This window comes from Podarcis melisellensis, assembly GCF_964234715.1.
Source record: "Podarcis melisellensis genome assembly, chromosome: 2".
NCBI lineage: Eukaryota > Metazoa > Chordata > Lepidosauria > Squamata > Lacertidae > Podarcis > Podarcis melisellensis.
In genome coordinates this window covers 105,057,454-105,077,288 of record NC_138529.1, presented here as the reverse complement: position 1 = coordinate 105,077,288, position 19,835 = coordinate 105,057,454, and the positions used below count along the sequence as shown (strand labels likewise).

The 19,835-nt window shown below is 47.2% G+C and overlaps 1 protein-coding gene across 1 annotated transcript in view; it reads right to left on the bottom strand.

The window, feature by feature from the left end:
* GABBR1 (gamma-aminobutyric acid type B receptor subunit 1) overlaps positions 1-19,835 on the bottom strand; it is a 164,917-nt gene that overhangs the window by 107,201 nt on the left and 37,881 nt on the right. The window contains exon 2 of the mRNA XM_081901508.1: positions 15,204-15,283. Coding sequence (XP_081757634.1) covers positions 15,204-15,221 — 18 coding nt within the window. The 5' untranslated portion in view covers positions 15,222-15,283. The remainder of the gene's footprint in view (positions 1-15,203; positions 15,284-19,835) is intronic.

The following is a 19,835-nucleotide window of genomic DNA, read 5'->3' as shown; positions in this document are numbered from 1 at the left end:
GCCCATCCTGTGGAATGCCCTCCCATCAGATGTCAAAGAGATAAACATGACATTTAGAAAACATCTGAAGGCAGGCCTGTTCAGGGAAGTTTTTAATGTATGATATTTTAATATATTTTAAATCTTTGTTGGAAGCCGCCCAGAGTGGCTGGGGAAACCAAGCCAGATGGGCAGGGTACAAATAATAAATTATTATAATATTATTACTAACTTGATTTTGACCAAACTGCGGGAGGCAGTGGAAAACAGGAGTGTGTCTTACCTCTATGGAAACATGAAATGATGTAAAAGGTGTCATGATAGCAAGGGGAGGGTGCTGCCAGGTTAGCGGCCAATCCACATACCAATAGGAGGGCACTCATAGCATCACGCTGTGGGCTTGAATCATCCATGTGTCCTTAAGCAAGATGAAACACCCTCACAGCTGTGCATAATCCTCCATTACGCCGTCTAGCCACTAGAGCGCAGTAGCGTCAGTAGCATGGGCACAACCGCTACACAGCAGCCAGAAATAGACTCAGGGAGAAGGTCTATACTTGGATAAACTCTGATGCTTCACTCCTGCTTGCCACAGTAAACATGAAAAGTGTGAAGGGGAGATGCTACTCTGTCTGCCTCCTCAGGCTTTGGGGAATGAGCACTTGCATGTTTTTCTTGAGTACCTGTAAGTGTCAAGAGATCCGAAAGACCAGGCAACAATTCCTCCTATACAGTGGTACCTCAGATTACAGACACTTCAGGTTACAGACTCCGCTAACACTGAAATAGTACCTCAGGTTAAAAACTTTACCTCAGGATGAGAACAGAAATCGTGCGGTGGCAGCGGGAGGCCCCATTAGCTAAAGTGGTACCTCAGGTTAAGAACAGTTTCAGGTTAAGAACGGACCTCCAGAATGAATTAAGTTCTTAACCCGAGGTACCACTTCGGGTTGTCCCTGACAGCAGGATCACTAAGCGTGCACACACAGCAGCAGCAGGAGTCATGGTTGCTGAGTTGCCACCTTTCCCACTTGCCCTGCTCCTGCATCTTTAACTGCAGCCTGATCCAGAGACCTTAAACAGACCTTAAAAAGGTAAAGGTAAAGGACCCCTGATAGTTAAGTCCAGTCACGAACGACTCTGGGGTTGCGCCGCTCATCTCGCTTTACAGGCCGAGGGAGCCGAGATTTGTCCACAGACAGTTTTTCCAGGTCATGTGGCCAGCATGACTAAGCCGCTTCTGGCAAACCAGAGCAGCGCACGGAAACGCCGTTTACCTTCCCGCCAGAGTGGTACCTACTTGCACTTTTTGGCGTGCTTTCAAACTGCTAGGTTGGCAGGAGCAACGGGAGCTCACCCCGTCGTGGGGATTTGAACTGCCAACCTTCCGATCAGCAAGCCCTAGGCTCAGTGGTTTAGACCACAGCGCCACCATGTCCCTAAACAGACTTATGATTTTTCAAAGGAGGGAGCGAAAGCAATTAGTTTCTTTGTGAAACCAATTCTTGTGCATCAAGCTGCTGTTGATGGCACAGGAACAGAGCTATTGAAAAAGAAAGAAAAGAAAGGTGGCGACCCCTGAGCACAGAGGTGAGCTGCAAGGAAAGAACCTCGGAAATCCAGCTGACATGGATGCTTTCCTTGAGAGTCCTGCTTGGCAGGGGGTTGGACTAGATGACCCTTGGGGTTCCTTCCAATTCTATGATTCTATGAAAAAAATCTTTTTTAAAAAGTCCGTAGAAAGAACAACAAACAACGGTTTGCAACAACTGTGCAGCCTTCAAACACATAATACATTTTATTTGTTTATTGCATTTATATCCCACCAAGAAGATCAAGGTGGTATACATGGTGTACCCCCTCCTCAATTTATCCCCAACAACCCTGCAAGGTAGGTTAGGCTGAGAGGCAGGGACTGGCCAAAGGTTACCCAGTGAGCTTCATGGTCGAGTGGGGAATTTGAACCCTCGTCTCCCAGGTCCTAGTCCGGCTATCTAACTAACCACTGCACCATCCTGACTCTATACATGAGACAAGTTACAGGGAACCAGGCAGAGGGCCTTCTCGGTAGTGGCACCCGCCCTGTGGAACGCCCTCCCACCAGATGTCAAAGAGAAAAATAACTACCAAACTTTTAGAAGACATCTGAAGGCAGCCCTGTTTAGGGAAGCTTGTAATGTTTAATAGGTTATTGTATTTTAGTGTTTTGTTGGAAGCCGCCCAGAGTGGCTGGGGTAACCCATTCAGATGGGTGGGGTATAAATAAATTATTATTATTATTATTATTATTATTATTATTATTATTATTATTATTATTATAACAGCAGGACTCAATCAGACGTGGAGGAGGGGAAGAAAAGAAAAATTCCACAGAGCATCTGTCAGATCTGGTATAACGTCTCTGCAATGACAATTTCCGCCCTCACTTCCCCACTGGAGGGCGGGGTTCGCGGCACCGAGTGGGGCTCACCTGGGTGGTGACTCCCACCTGTTTGGGCTGGCCTTTCACCCACCCTCAGCCAGGGAGGCCAATGGAGGGCCAGCCGGGGGTGGGACTAAGAAAAGAGGCTGACCCCGTTGCCCAAGCCTTTTTTTTAATTTTTCTTCCTTCCAGGACAAATGAGCTGGTCTGGGACAAGACGCCTCTATATTATTCCTAACATAAGGAATAAATTGAAACCCGACCTTATCAAAGTGGTCTCCTTTAGAAGATCCGCTAATCACCTAGCAATGAGGAGCAATATCCGCCCTCCCTTCCCCACAGGTGGGCGGGGTTTGCGGCACCAAGCGAGGCTCACCTGGGTAGGTGCCACCCACCTGCTTGAGCTGGCCTTTGACCCGCCCTCGGCCAGGGAGGACAATGGACAGCCGGCCTGGGGTGGGCCTAAGGCCAAAAGAAAAGAGGCTGACCCCTGGGCTCAAGCCTGTGGCTGTTCTTCCTTCTGGGATCACCCACCCACCCTCCCTCAATTAATATTTCTTGCCTTTTAATTTCAGCTTAGGTCAGCGATCTTCAATTTACCGATTTCTTCTTTACAGGCTAATATTTTGCGTTCCAGGTCAGCGGGCGCTGCTGCGGTCGTAAGATGGTTGCTGTATTCAGAACCAGGAAGGAATTTTCCCTGCATTGGCAGGTTTCGCCTTCCCCATAGCAATTCCGTCACAACTTTGGCGGTTTTAGGCCTTGGCAAGGTAGCCTTTAGTCTAACATCAAGTTGGGGGGGATCCTCCCTGGACGAGGTCAGTGGAAGGGCATGCTGTGTAAGTTTGCGCTTTGCAGTCCCCTCTCACTGGGCCTCAACTGCCTGCATATCCTCAGCCAGGCAGGTTGAGAGGGTTACCTGCCAAGGCCTGTGCCAAGTTTCCCACTTCTGAAATTCAATAAAGTTGTGGCCAATTTGAACCCATACTCTGGTCTCTTGTGTTATCATTTGGGAAAAGGGGTAGGCACCACAGACAGGGTTTAGCGCGTATGCCCGCAAATCATTCTGCAAGAGGCAATATTCCCTGCTTTGGAAAACCAGGAATATTGGAAAAGAGAAGCAAAAGACTTCCAGGGTCCCCACGCCGTAATCCTGACTGCCACCAAAAGTGGAAAGGCCCATGTCATGAGAGGCAGGTGGATTTGCATCAGAATTCAAGGGTAGCAACACTAAAGCAGGGTCTGGGAATCACCTCTGGCCAGTAATCTCAGATACTGTGCAGAAGACCTTGGTCCAAAAGGAAACCGTCACACTGCATTCCCATCAAATAGATGGGAGACAGATGGAGTGCCTCTCCCTACGGCTTGCTAGTTGATTGCATGCGCGAGAGCTTGCCGTGTTTTAAAACGTTCTTATAGTAGGTTACTTTGGAGACGTGTCAAGAGAAGGTGACTCATGCCTCTCAAAACGACAAGCGCAAAATTATCAGGCAGCGTCCTACTGCCTGAAAGGACCACGGCGGTCATCTACTCCAACCCAGCCTGTTCACTGCAGGAAGACAAAAGGCTGAACTCCTGATAGAAGACCATTTAGCCCCTCTGCCTGAATGCCTCCAGCGAAGGAGAGCCCACCACCTCCCAAACCAATCTGTTCCGCTGCCAATCAGCTTGTATCATTAGGAAGTTTAACGCTGAGCCAAAATCTGCGCACCCATTGGCTCCAGTCCTGCCCCCTCTTCTGCATGACATCACTAAGCATAAGAATAGCCCTGTTGGACAAGGGAAGTGGCCCGTCTAGTCCTGCCTCCTCTTGAGAGCCAGTGTGGTGTAGTGGTTAAGAGCGGTAGTCTCGTAATCTGGGGAACCAGGTTCGCTTCCCCGCTCCTCCACATGCAGCTGCTGGGTGACCTTGGGCCAGTCACACTTCTCTGAAGTCTCTCAGCCTCACTCACCTCACAGAGTGTTTGTTGTGGGGGAGGAAGGGAAAGGAGATTGTGAGCCGTTTTGAGACTCCTTAGGGTAGTGATAAGGTGGGATATCAAATCCAAACTCTTCTTCTCTTTCTCTCCACTGCCAACCAGATGCTTTTGGAAAGCCACAGGAAAGAAAGTGCTTCTTCATAGAGCGCATTGTTAAACTATGGAACTCACTGCCACAGGAGACAGCCATGACCATCAACCGGGATGCCTTTAAAAGAGGGCTAGATAAATTAACAGAGGGCAAGGCTATCAATAGCTACTACTAGCTATGATGGCAAGACACAGCTAGGCAGGATCCTTCCGAATATCAGTTGCTGGAAACTGCAGGAGGGGAGAGGGGTCTTGTGATGCTTATGAGCATCTGATTGGCTATTTTGAGAACAGATGGGCCATGGGCCTAACCTAGCAGTGCTCTTCTTATGTTCTTAGGAGTGTGTGCACAGACATGGTTACCACTTTCCAGACCTTAGCGGCATCCTGGTCACTCACCTTTGGAAACAGCGCAATGTGTCAACCTCCATCTTAAAATATGGCGCCCAGAACCGGGTACTGTACTCCAGTTGGGAATAAGAGAGGAATATACAGCATGTGCTGCCCCGAGCTCGTTGGTAGACAGATGGAGTGCAAATATGAGAAATGAAAGGCGGAAACTTTGATTGATTGTGTTTGTGGGCTCCCAGCTATGGAAGAGGCTGTAATCACACCCTGCTCCATCCTTCTCAAAGATCATGCGTTTAATGGCTTTACCTGATGGCTGTTGTCCTTTAAAAGCCAGGAACCACCTTTTAGAATACAGTAATCAGATTTTTAGGTTGCCACCTTGTCAGACAGCATGTTAATTTCGTTTCACGCTTTGTCAATTTTACTCTCCCTTAGTAATTTCGCTTTAGCCATCTCTGTTGCTGACAACTTGACAGCACGGCTTCTATTTAAAGAAAGGTCACAAACATGACTAGGAAAAGTTATCCAGTGGGCCATTAACTTGGGAGAGGGGGGCTGCTTGGAAGGGGGAGCTACAATTCCTTAAACACAAATACTTAAGAGGCTTTGAGCAATCAAATTGCCAGCGGAGTCATCCACATTTGCTGTGTGTGTGTGTGTGTGTGTGTGTGTGTGCTTCAGAATCTTCACTGGCCTGTTCTCAGTCATCCTAACAAAAAAACAGGTCAGGTGAGCCATTGTTATTCTCATATTGCAGGTGGAAAAACTGAGGCTGAGAGAATAGCAGCTCACCCAAAGTCACCTGAATGAGTTCATGACACCAATTAGATTTTGAAGCAGAGACTGCCCGCTTGGTAAATACCGGCTGATTTGCAAAATATGGTAGAAGGCAAAGGTAAAGGACACCTGGAAGGGACACGGGTGGCTGGCGCTGTGGGTTAAACCACAGAGCCTAGGACTTGCCGATCAGAAGGTCAGTGGTTCGAATCCCCGCGACAGGGTGAGCTCCCGTTGCTCGGTCCCTGCTCCTGCCAACCTAGCAGTTCGAAAGCACATCAAAGTGCAAGTAGATAAATAGGTACAGCTCGGGCGGGAAGGTAAACGGCGTTTCCATGCGCTGCTCTGGTTCGCCAGAAGCGGCTTAGTCATGCTGGCCACATGAACCGGAAGCTGTACGCCGGCTCCCTCAGCCAATAAAGTGAGATGACCGTCGCAACCCCAGAGTCGACCACGACTGGAGCTAATGGCCAGGGGTCCCTTTACACTTTACTTTTAAAGCACAGCTGGACGGTTAAGTCCAGTCAAAGGCGACTATGGAGTATGGTGCTCTAGCAGTTTGAAAGCATACCAGTTTTTCTTTGGGCGGGGGTTAATGCTGCTCACTGTTTTAAGCTGGTGCTTTTTAGAATGCAACTTGGGGTTGCAGGGAAGGCTGCTAACTTTGAATGTGCATCACCAAAGCTCGACAAGAGGCCCAGAGCTCTCCCAGATGGTTCCAGCAGGATTCCTGCCACAGCGCCAGCCTTTGGCTCTTGGCCAAGGCAGGCAGGGAAGGGGTTACCGTTGTTTGTGGGAACATTTCTGTGTGTCTGTCTTGGAAATGCCTCGGGGTGTTTCAAACAATCTGGTGCCCAAAACCAGACAGAGATGAATCAATCATGGGAGACTGAGGGCAGTGGGGACCCCTTAAGCCATTGTATAAGATGCAGGGCCTTCATCCTTGATGCCCCCCACCAGGCTGCCTGAATTCAGCCCAAGTCTTGGGTAATGCTCCAGGGCAGGCCTAGCCAATGTGGTGTTCTCCCTGTTGCAGGAATTTATGTAAGGTTGGGGGGGGGGGTTGCCTCTCCAGCAGATATCATACACATGCAACCCACTACCAAAATCAGCACAACCACTTTTGTGACTTTGGTGATTTGTCCCCACAAAACACTTCATCATAGTTTCTTGATGATCTATTCAAAGGGCCTCTGCTGCACAATACAAAATGATAAATGTATCTATGTATGGTTTGAAGCTCAACATCAAAAAAACGAAGATCATGGCCACTGGGCCCATCACCTCCCGGCAAATAGAAGAGGAAGAAATGGAGGCAGTGAGAGATTTTACTTTCTTGGGCTCCATGATCACTGCAGATGGTGACAGCAGTCACGAAATTAAAAGACCCCTGATTCTTGGGAGAAAAGCAATGACAAACCTAATTAGCATCTTAAAAAGCAGAGACATCACCTTGCCAACAAAGGTCCGTATAGTTAAAGCTATGGTTTTCCCAGTAGTGATGTATGGAATTGAGAACTGGACCATAAAGTAGGCTGATTGCTGAAGAATTGATGCTTTTGAATTATGGTGCTGGAAGAGACTCTTGAGAGTCCCGTGGACTGCAAGAAGATCAAACCTATCCATTCTTAGGGAAATCAGCCCTGAGTGCTCACTTGAAGGACAGATCCTGAAGCTGAGGCTCCAATACTTTGGCCACCTCATGAGAAGAGAAGACTCCCTGGAAAAGACCCCGATGTTGGGAAAGATGGAGGGCACAAGGAGAAGGGGACGACAGAGGACGAGATGGTTGGACAGTGTTCTCGAAGCTACCAGCATGAGTTTGACCAAACTGCAGGAGGCAGTGGAAGACAGGAATGCCTGGCGTGCTCTGGTCCATGGGGTCATGAAGAGTGGAGGACTAAACAACAACAACAACTGGCTCACAGGGAAAACCTCAGAAGTTCATATAGACATGTGAGCTCAGCTACTCAGCAGCCCCTCTACATGAGTGATAATTACTGGCATCCTGATACCTGAGTGCCAGACAGGTAGCCATTCCAGAAATAACAAACCCAGATGAAGACAAAAGGGTGTGATTAACTTGGCTGGGAAACAGGGGAATGTAAATATCTCTTTTGTTACACTGGATGGGTGTTTGGTGGAGGGCAAGAAGAACCATGGGGCAGGGTCCAGGATGCTCAGATTACTGCCACCAGACCTCCCCTTTCATGATGTAACCATGATGTATTAGTGATGTAGTTTGGGGAGGTGTAACATGGGGATTAGCAGCTAATAAAGGTTTGGGGGCTCTTTTGTTCTGGGCGTCCATCTTGCTTCATCTTGCAGTGAGTTGGAGTCCTGTCGCGACAGTCTCAATAAAGACCAAGCCTACTGGCTGCTGTTTTGCTCCAATTTTCCTGGTTGGTGTCCTTGCTTTTTGTCCAAGGGAGCCCTCAGATTTCTCCTTTAACATCCAGATTTGTTGGACTCCCATTTCCCTTCAGCCCTAGTCTGAGATTTTAAGAGAAAAATGTGGGGTTTTTGTCCATTTATCCCCCAAATCAGGTAAAATTGATGGCAGGAGTGCACTGATGTAATGCAGATTGCTGCCTTTGAAACCTCAGTGTTGGCTGCAAGAGCCTTGGCTTCCGTTATCTGAAATGAGCCCTCCCTAGTCATTGGTTCAGCTGCTGTGACATAATGGAATGTTCAGGAACTGCTGTCCAATGAAAACAACAACCTGCCGTCCCATAAGGCCTACAGCCGGGACCAAACGAGGCTGTTTGCTGCCAGTGAAAAAAGATTTAGTGCAGAGCAGCATCTGCGACACAAGTGAATTATTGTCCGCCTGGGCTGTGTGCGAATGTTGTATATGTATGAGAGTGAACTGTGGCTGGCATATGAGAGCAATGCCTATATATTTATAAGAAGGAACTGAATGTGACTTGTGTGAATGCGTGTGGGATGTGTGAGGAAGCGAAGGGGAGTGAGCAAAAGAGAAGATACTAAATGGATTGTCCAGCAAGTCTTTCGAATTGCTGTAAAACTGCGGCTGGGTCTCTTATATCTTTGCTTCCACAAAGATGTGAAGCTCCTGAGTTCTGGGCTTCGCTATGGCTGCGCGCTGCCTCCCTGCGATTTGTAAAGTGAAATGTCAGGAACTTGTGTTTCCTTATCTTTTGGAGCCAGACCTTTGGCAAAAAAAGAAAAGGTGGGGAGAATAAAAGAGGGGAGATAACAAGGAAGCCTGGCTTCTGGAAGAATTCAGATCCTAATCAGACCTTCTTAACTACTGGCACAGGGGAGCATTTCTTGAGGGGAATATGAATGGTGGGAGAAAAAAATGCATTGCCTGTAATCCAGCAGCAGGTGCGAAATTAAGCTTCTCTCAGACTCCCAAGACTTCAAGAGTGAACGGGAATTTGAAAAAGGAAATGTCTCCTCTGCAAGTGTTTGGTCTGCATTGTATTGTTTTCCAGCCTATCTTGAGTTGCCCTTTTTTTGCTTTTCATTATATACCGTATTTTTCGCTCTATAAGACGCACCAGACCACAAGACGCACCTAGTTTTTGGAGGAGGAAAACAAGAAAAAAAATATTCTGAATCTCAGAAGCTAGAACAGGAAGAGGGATCGCTGCGCAGTGAAAGCAGCAATCCCTTTTGCTGTTCTGGCTTCTGGGATAACTGTGCAGCCTGTATTCGCTCCATAAGACGCACACACATTTCCCCTTACCTTTTAGGAGGGAAAAAAGTGAGTCTTATAGTGCAAAAAATACGGTATTTCGTTTCTAATGTAATTTGCCTTGAGTGTCAAGTAGAAGGCAATTCATAAAATAATAATAATAATAATAATAATAATAATAATAATAATAATAATAATAATATATGGGAATTAGCTCAATATGATGGAGGTAACATACTTGTGCATGTATAGGATTTTTTTTTTGTTAGAGATGGACACTGTTTTTTGTGGAATGTATAAGATAAAGTAGTTTAAAGATTATTTCCTCTGCAAATAATAGTTACTGTGTGTGCTCACTCTCATGCATACATAAGGAAGAGGGAAGTATTATATTTAGATTCCCAGGAAACCTAAGAGGCACAGAAGCAAGTTTCTAGACCCTGTGGTTGTGGATATGATTGAAAATGTCTGCAAAATGCCACATCTCTGCAATCTGGGTTCCAGAGACAGTCTTTAAATCACAAAATCAGGCAGTTTCTGGTGTTCCCCTCTATCACACAGAAAAAGTGCTACTGTTTTTAAATAAAAGTTTTTAAATAAAATGGTGAATTTGTAGTGTCTCTTCCTTGTTAGATTAGGTCCAAAAACTTGCAGTAGAACTACAGGTGATTCTGGCAGATGTATTTGCCAATAATGCCTAATAGTAATACAGTGGTACCTCAGGTTAAGTACTTAATTCGTTCCAGAGGTCCGTTCTTAACCTGAAACTGTTCTTAACCTGAAGCACCACTTTAGCTAATGGGGCCTCCTGCTGCTCCTGCGCCGCTGCCGTGCGATTTCTGTTCTCATCCTGAAACAAAGTTCTTAACCCTAGGTACTATTTCTGGGTTAGTGGAATCTGTAACCTGAAGCGTCTGTAACCTGAAGCGTATGTAACCCGAGGTACCACTGTATGAGGTCACTGGATCCGAAGGGGAGGGTCCAAAGGTGTTTCAATCTTTCTTTTTTATTTGGCACTGTTTATTAAATATTCAAAATACAGTGTTAAATAGGAATGGGGGGCCTGTTAAACGACTCCCCAAAAATCCCAAGTCCCCACCACAGCCTCAAACTAAGGCCAGGGCAATCTTCTTCTTTGGAGATCACTCATAGCTGAGTAAGATTGTCTTCCATAAACACAGTTTTAACAGTGAGTCCATAAGTGACTGTGGAGGCCAATTCTGGACTGTTTACACAAGCACCATACATAGACAACAGCAAAGAGACTCAGAAAAGCAGTGTATAAAATTGTAGCAGTCGGCGGATGCCATGTATTGTACTGTTTCCTCTGACTATCCAATACAGTGGTACCTCGGGTTACAGACGCTTCAGGTTACAGACTCCGCTAACCCAGAAATAGTACCTTGGGTTAAGAACTTTACCTCAGGATGAGAACAGAAATTGCATGGTGGCAGTGGGAGGGCCCATTAGCTAAAGTGGTACTTCAGGTTAAGAATGGACCTCCAGAACGAATTAAGTTCTTAACCCGAGGTACCACTCTACTGTATAGAAAACTGTGGAAGCTGGAGATGACTGGCAGAATCCGAGACCATGGAGAAGAGTTGGTGGAAGAAGATTGGAGGAAATTTAAAATTTATTTACAGAAGCACTGTAAAATTTTTGAATGTTGATGCTATTGATTTGAATTGAAGGGGTTCTAGTAACAAGGTTAAGATCAGACTTATAACAGATAAATAGATAAACTAAATAATTAAATTTAATTAATTTGCTGAAATAAATTTTAAAAGGGATACAAAAAAGGGAGATGTGAGGAAGTCAGGAAAATAAGTTTTAAAAAAGAAAACTGTGGAAGCTTCACAAATACACCAAAATTCAACGTTTTGACTGATTTCCTTGGCTCCAAGTGCTAATGACTCCTCTGGAAGAAAGGAATTCAGGGCTCCCCCTGCCTCAACAACACCTTAAACATAAGGTCACATACCCCTTGCCCCTCCAATAAGGCGTGAACTTAGCCTCACAATAGGAGGCAGGAGGCAATCAAGGGCAGCACATGCCTCAGACAGAAATCCATGGGATGGTGGATTGAATCCTGATATGCTAAAAGGAAGAGCGCAGGAAAGGCTTGCAGCTAGGGGTATGTGTAAATACTTTTATTGTTCTTTGGGGAAGAGGGTAGTTAAAAGGTGTTGGGAACTGGGGTTATTGACTGGTGGGTGACGGGCTCATGTTTCTACATGCCAAACGTTCCTACTTTGTGACATATTTGTGATGTACCGATGATGCTGTTGAAAAATGTAGTACGGGTAACGGGGAGAGGTCTTGAAAGTTCATGCAACCCCACGCACAGGGTTCCTACTCTTTGTGTGTTTGCAGCAAATAAAGACCACTGTTTTGCTTCTATAACTTGGCTGGAGACGCCTTCTTTTGTTGACTGGAGAGACCCGTAAATCCCTGCACCCTAGGATTTTTTCCTTATCATCTGGAATACAATAAATCCACACAAATGTTTGCTTTGTGTATGAACCCTTCCTTCTACCTACCAGTTCTCCTTTACACACACACACACTTTACATTCGAGAACGGTGTTCTCGAGGCTACCAGCATGAGTTTGACCAAACCACGGGAGGCGGGGGAGGACAGGGGTGCCTGGCGGGCTCTGGTCCAGGGGGTCACAACAACAATGCCCCTCCTCCCTCTCTCCTTCCAAAAAACCTGGGCTCATTTCCATACTCAAAGCCAGCTGGGGTCAAAATGGGGGGGGTGACATTCCTAGGAGGGGTGGTTGAGAAAATTGGGGGAAATGTGGGTGGCGGGATCTAAGCACTCCCTCTTGCTGATAAAAAGGTAAAGGTACCCCTGCCCGTACAGGCCAGTCGTGTCCGACTCTAGGGTTGCATGCTCATCTCGCTCAAGAGGCCGGGAGCCGGCACTGTCCGAAGACACTTCCGGGTCACATGGCCAGCGTGACGAAGCTGCAGCTGGCAAGCCAGCACCAGCGCAGCACACGGAAATGTCGTTTACCTTCCCGCTATAAAGCGGTCCCTATTTATCTACTTGCACTTTGACGTGCTTTCGAACTGCTAGGTGGGCAGGAGCTGGGACCGAATGACGGGAGCTCACCCTGCCGCGGGGATTCGAACCGCCGACCATACGATCGGCAAGTCCTAGGCACTGAGGTTTTACCCACAGCGCCACCCACGTCCTTTCAAATCCTGCTCCCCTCCCTGTGTTAGCATCAGGCAATGGTGTCCAAACCTTTTTCAAAGAGGGCCAGAAGTGAAGGGCCGTGAGGGCCAACTAAAGGGCCAACAAAAATTGTTGACCTTTAGGATTGAAATTGTTGACCTTTTTTTTTTAGGGTTGAAGTGTTGCTAAGGGGTTGAAGTTGTTGAGGCCCCTGAAATAGACTTTGGACATGCCTGGCAGGAGATAATCAATGTTGCCTGGTCTAAAGACACCTTGCGGCATGCCTCTCCATCATCTGATGGCTTGCAGTGAGCTTTGGCACTGCCTCCTATCACCTCCAACCACAATATTATCAATGAAGCTCATTCACACATTCAGCTGTGAGAGCCAAGGATTAATGATTGCTTGGCTCCTATGAGCACTTTGTGGGGAGGGAAAGCCCCTTTAAACTCAAGGTGTGGGGGAGGCTTGATCTTTAGCAGGGCAGCATTGCACATTATGAGAAATCAGGTGATGGGCCTGGCACCCCATGGTGGGCCAGATTCTTATCTCCACACACCCCACAGGCCAAGTTTGGCAGGTGGGTGGAGGCATCACCTGATGTCAGAGTGGTGACAGGTGACCCACTTTTGTCCATCAAACTGGGTAGCCAAAAGAGGTGTCTGCTCCTTCTTTCATCTTTGGCGATCACTCATAGCCAAGTCAGATTGTCTTCCATAAACATGGTTTTAACAATGCAATCAGTTGACAGCCAGTGCTTTGGAGTCACTATGCAAGGGGTTTTGCAGGCCCTTCTCAACAGCTGTTCAGAGGTGCCTGCAAAGCTCTTTTCATCCAAGCTCCACCATCCCTTGCCCCATTAGATGCAGTGCATTGGGTGTAGTGTGGGTTGGTGGGGCCAAATGGGAGGCCCAGCGGGCCTAATTAGGAAAGCTCCCCACCCCGATCTACATGAACTCATTTCTTTTGGATAGGCAAGACCTCAATTTTCCATTCTCCTGGATAGGAACTCAGAAGCTGCATTTAGAATACAGTGGTACCTCGGGTTGAGAACTTAATTCGTTCCGGAGGTCCGTTCTTAACCTGAAACGGTTCTTAACCTGAAGCACCACTTTAGCTAATGGGGCCTCCCACTGCTGCCGCACGATTTCTGTTCTCATCCTGAAGCAAAGTTCTTAACCCGAGGTACTATTTCTGGGTTAGCGGAGTCTGTAACCTGAAGCGTCTGTAATCCGAGGTACCACTGTATCACTCATTAAGATCTCGAGCCATTATTGGTGGTTGGCATCTGTTTGAAAATGGAGGATAGGGCTATCGATGGCTACTAGCCAGGGTGACTATGTTCTGCCTCCGCGGTCGGCCAGAGGCAACAATGCTTCTGAATACTAGTTGCTGGAAACCGCAGGATGAGAGAAGGCTCTTGCACTCAGGTCCTGCTTGTCTATTTCCCACAGGTTGGCTACTGTGAGAACAAGGATGCCAGACTACATGAACCATTGTCCTGATCCAACAGGCTCTTCTTGTGTTACATTAAAATATATCAGTAATTGGGTGTGGACCTTAACCATACACAGCTTTAAAGTACAGTGGTACCTCGGGTTACATACGCTTCAGGTTACATACACTTCAGGTTACATACGCTTCAGGTTACAGACTCCGCTAACCCAGAAATAGTGCTTCAGGTTATGAACTTTGCTTCAGGATAAGAACAGAAATTGTGCTCCGGTGGCATGGCGGTAGCAGGAGGCCCCAATAGCTAAAGCGGTGCTTCAGGTTAAGAACAGTTTCAGGTTAAGAACGGACCTCCGGAACGAATTAAGTACTTAACCCGAGGTACCACTGTAGAGAATAACCCACAGGGACATATAGAAAAAGACACCTTCACCCTGGTATGGCTCCCCTTTATCACATACACAGCCCAACAAGACAACAACAAAAGATCCACCAACAGCGTACAAATCAATATGGCTAATCTGATCCAAAACACCCACCCACCCCACTCACACATGACAACAAAGACCACCACAGCCAACCACAAATGAACAACCACACCCTAGGCCAACCCCAACCTCTCTCACCACCAAAGGAACACAAGTGAACAGCAAAGAACCTGCACAAGCGACGCTGACACAAAACCCCACATATAAAAAGGTAAAGGTACCCCTGTCCATACGGGCCAGTCGTGTCCGACTCTAGGGTTTTGCGCTCATCTCACTTAAGAGGCCAGGAGCCAGCGCTGTCCTCAGACACTTCCGGGTCACGTGGCCAGCGTGACGAAGCTGGTCTGGCGAGCCAGCACCAGCGCAGCACACGGAAACGCCGTTTACCTTCCCGCTATAAATCGGTACCTATTTATCTACTTGCACTTTGACGTGCTTTCGAACTGCTAGGTTGGCAGGGGCTGGGACTGAGCTCACCCCGCTGCGGGGATTCGAACCGCCGGCCATACGATTGGCAAGTCCTAGGCACTGAGGTTTTACCCACAGCGCCACCCGCGTCCCGCAACCCCACATATAGTAAGTGAAATAGAAACATCGCCACCCGACCCCACCCCCACCCACCTCTTTCCCCCTTTTCTTCCTAATGTCTCAACAAATGAAACTGATTTGTAAAAATGTTACATGGGGCGGGGGAATACGAGAGAGAGACATTGCAAACACTTCTGCAAATCAAGAAAATCTTTAATAAATAATAAAAAAGTAGAGAATAACCTTCCCATGCTCATGTTGACGCATTAGCCATAGATTCCGCCTACCTTCCTCCTTGGGATCATCTCTCCCCAGACACGCTGGTGGGATGTTCCAGACCCAGGTCTTCTTGTGTTTCCTCTCCAGCCTTGATGGGATAAAGAGGGAAGGGGAGATTTGCTATTAATTCTAAGGTTAACCTCCTCCCCAGGTCACAAATTTTGGTCGGGGAAATATAAGAACAGTGCATTTTTGCAAGAGGGCAGAGTTCACTCATTCAGTTTCCACTTTTAAAGTGGGCAGGGATTGAGTATAAAGAATTCAAGTGATATTCGTGCAGGTTTGAGAACCAGGACTGAGAATCTTCTCACCAAACACAGAGCTTCCCTGACTTCAGTACCCACAGGTATGACTGACCTGTGGCTCTCCATATTTTGTTGGGCACCAGCTCCTCATCAGCCCTAGAGCCAGTATGGCCAACGGTCAAGGATGATGGGAGTTGTAGTCCACCCAATAGGCGGGTTCTCAAGCACAGGCAATGTCTCCTCTGCTTCACCAGGGAGAAGTTGGAGGGTACCTACACACATGGGTGTCAAAATGCACATACATGGCTGCAAAATGTGCCTCCTGATCCTTTTCTGCCCATGCCCCAGAGCAGCTTCACTGAGTGGTTAACATTGCAGGATGTTGCGGCTTTCCTGTAATAAATGCTTGTTCTGCTTAATGGCTAGGACAATAAAACCGAGCCGAGCTGAATTACAAGTGCTCCGGAACATCCATTGTGAGAATAAACATTCTCTGGAACCGGTCATATATAACAACCCTCTAACACCCCTTCCTGCAGTTTCAGCTGCCAGACCAGGAGAGCCCATTGCAGAGACAGTATTTCGGGTCTTGTGTAATGATCCTTGGTATGAGGAGAGGTGTTATAATGTCCCCGTTTGCTTCTGTGGAAATGGTGGCACAGAGTACATGGCTTCCAGTGGAAAAGCAGCAGCTTCTAGAAGGACCCTGATCTCAGCCCATGGACGCCTCTGACATGGAATAGAGGTTAGACCAGGGGTCACCAAAGTTTTCAGCAGGGGGCCAGTCCACTGTCCCTTAGACCTTGAGAGGGGCTGGACTATTTTTTGGGGGGGGGATGAAAAAATTCCTATGCCCCACAAATAACCCAGAGATTCATTTTAAATAAAAGCACAGATTCCACTCATGTAAAAACACGCTGATTCCCAGACCATCCGTGGGCCGGATTTAGAAGGCGATTGGGCCGGATCCGGCCCCCAAGCCTTAGTTTGCCTACCCATGGGTTAGAGTGTTGAACTAGGACCTGGGAGACCTGGGTCCTGTATACCTGAAGGAGCGTCTCCACCCCCATTGTTCAGCCCGGACACTGAGATCCAGCACCGAGGGCCTTCTGGCGGTTCCCTCATTGTGAGAAGTGAGGTTACAGGGAACCAGACGGAGGGCCTTCTCAGTGGTGGCGCCCACTCTGTGGAACACCCTTCCTTCAGATGTGAAGGAAATAAGCAGCTATCCTATCTTTAAAAGACATCTGAAAGCAGCCCTGTTTAGGGAACTTTTTAATATTTAATGCTGTACTGTTTTTAACATTTGACTGGGAGCCGCCCAGAGTGGCTGGGGAAACTCAGCCCTCTGCCTGATTCCCTGTAACCTTACTTCTCGCAATGACGGAACCGCCAGAAGGCCCTCAGCGCTGGATCTCAGTGTCCGCGCTGAATGATGGGGGTGGAGACGCTCCTTCAGGTATACAGGACCAAGGCCGTTTAGGGCTTTAAAGGTCAGCACCAACACTTTGAATTGTGCTCGGAAACGTACTGGGAGCCAATGCAGATCTCTCAGAACCGGTGTTATGTGGTCTCGGTGGCCACTCCCAGTCAACGGTCTAGCTGCCGCATTCTGGATTAATTGCAGTTTCTGAGTCACCTTCAAAGGTAGCCCCACGTAGAGCACGTTGCAGTAGTCCAAGCGGGAGATAACTAGAGCATGCACCATTAATCGGATTACATTTCCTTTCAGGAACCTCAGGGGCAGCCCAACCGTAAGCCATTATCTGTGTGGAGGCCGTCACCAAAAAGGGAAGCTTGTAGGAAACGGACGGGTGGAAGGGTTTTGCTTTTTGGAGAGCTCAGTCATGAGGAAGGAACTGGCACCCTCCCCGAAGACTGGAAAAGGGCAAGTGCGGAGCCTGTATCTTTGCACGCAGATACACACACGGGAAGGCGGCAAACCTGGGAAATTGCAGCTCTCTTAGCTCAACTTCTGCACCTTGGTGTACATTAGCGGAAATGAAAACACAATTAAGGGGCAATCCACATCCAATAGGAGTCAATAGCAGAGCCCCCATTGATTTTGACGAGGCTGGGCTGCAACCTTAATGTATCCGCACTCAGAGAAAATGGAGAGATTACAAGCCAGCCAGCATGGCTTTATTAAGCACAAATCATTCATGCCAGAAACCCTACTTTCCTTCTTAAAGCTGGTTTCAAAAGACAAAGGGAACGCAGCTGGACTCTTCACTTAGACCCACGAGGGCATCCTGAAAAGGAAGGTGGAGGAACATGGGAAAGGGCCGTGGCTCAGAGGCAAAGAACCTCCTTTTGCAGGGAGGAGGACCAAAGTCAAATCCCTGGAATCTTCAGGAAAGAAACCTGCAGACCCTCCAAGGGTCCCTATCTTCCAGGGACAGTCCCGGATGTACAGAAGCCATACCAGTTTCTGATTTGATCCTGGATCTTCTGCTTTTCCTTTTCTTAAAAAAGTTTTTTGCTGGGTTTTTAAAATTTATTTCAAAACCAAAAAAAATTACAAACATCAAATTCAAAATCCATATTCATTTTCTAACATAAGCCTGTTACGCAGGTAAAGGTAAAGGGACCTCTGGCCGTTAGGTCCAGTCGTGACTGACTCTGGGGTTGCGGCGCTCATCTCGCTTTATTGGCCGAGGGAGCCGGCGTACAGCTTCCGGGTCATGTGGCCAGCAGGACTAAGCCGCTTCTGGCGAACCAGAGCAGCGCACAGAAACGCTGTTTACCTTCCCGCTGTAGCGGCACCTATTTATCTACTTGCACTTTGACATGCTTTCGAACTGCTAGGTTGGCAGGAGCAGGGACTGAGCAACGGGAGCTCACCCCGTCGTGGGGATTCGAACCACCGACCTTCTGATCGGCAAGTCCTAGGCTCTGTGGTTTAACCCACAGCGCCACCCGGGTCCTTTCAAAGGGAAGCCTGTTACCTAAATAAAAATATATCTAATTGCTCTAGGCTTCCCTTTGCTGTATGTAAATACAACGCAATTAACAAATTATATTATAAATGATATTATAGGTTCTCATATACTCCCCTTCACCCATGTGTGATCTCCATATTTTACTTCTTCCATCTTGTTGTGTTGTTATAATTTAATAATTATTCAATTGATTCTATTGCTATTTTATTGATTACCCCTGCACGTTTTACACATTCTCTATTAATATTTCAATTCCGGGACCATATTTTTCCATGTATTCCTTCACTCCATCCCATTCTCTAATTATTATCTGATTTGAGTGGCCTCTAATAATTGCCACCAATTTTGCCATTTCTACAAACTCGCAGAGTTTGTTTTGCCATTTTAATAGTGATGGGATTTTCTCCCCCTTCCAGTTTTTTGCAATCAATATTCTGGCAATATTTCCCGCTTTTCCTTAGGACGTCCCTATATTCATTAGAGAAAGGTTGGAGGGTATGGAAGGGGTGCAACCCTCAAGCTAAGGAGATAAGTAACCATGCGACCTTTAGAAGACATCTGAAGGCTACCCTATACAGTGGTACCTCGGGTCAAGTACTTAATTCATTCCGGAGGTCTGTACTTAACCTGAAACTGTTCTTAACCTGAAGCACCACACTGGCTAATGGGGCCTCCTGCTGCCACCGCGCTGCCGCCACCCATTTTCTGTTCTCATCCTGAAGCAAAGTTCTTAACCCGAGGTACTATTTCTGGGTTAGCAGAGTCTGTAACCTGAAGCGTATGTAACCTGAAGCGTATGTAACCCGAGGTACCACTGTACTTTTTTATGTTAAATGATTTATAATGTTTTTATGTGTTGGAAGCCACCCAAAATGACTGGTGGGTTGTTGTTGTTGTTGAATAGGACATCCCTATTTTCATCGTAGAAATGTTGGAGGGTATGATCCTGCCTAAAACCCCAGAGAGAAGCTGACGTTCAGTGAAGACAATACTGAGCTAGATGGATTTGTTATAAGAGGATAAGTCAACTACCTAGGTTCCTGTGGACTCAACAACAATGCAGTGGTGGCTATGAAACCGTCTCTGTGTGGGAAACGGGCACACTCACTCACTCACTCACTCACTCAAAGTAGCCCATCGATTTAATTTAAATGAGCGTGCTGTTCTGCAGGGAGAAAGGCTTGTCCCAGTGCTACTTAGAATCACCAGGAACGACTTGATTGACACAGCGCACGTATCAAATCCTTTAAGCAGCGCAGAGTTGCACTGCAGACTCCAATGAAGCTGAACGTTGGAAGATTCGGGACAGGTTAAAAAAGAGAGAAAGGGCTTCTTCATGCAGTGCGTAGTTAAACTATGGAACTCACCCCCACAGGAGGCACAGGGACGGCCACCAACTTAGATGGTTTTAAAAGAGGACAAAACCGCAGGAGAAGAGAGTCCCCTTGCAGGT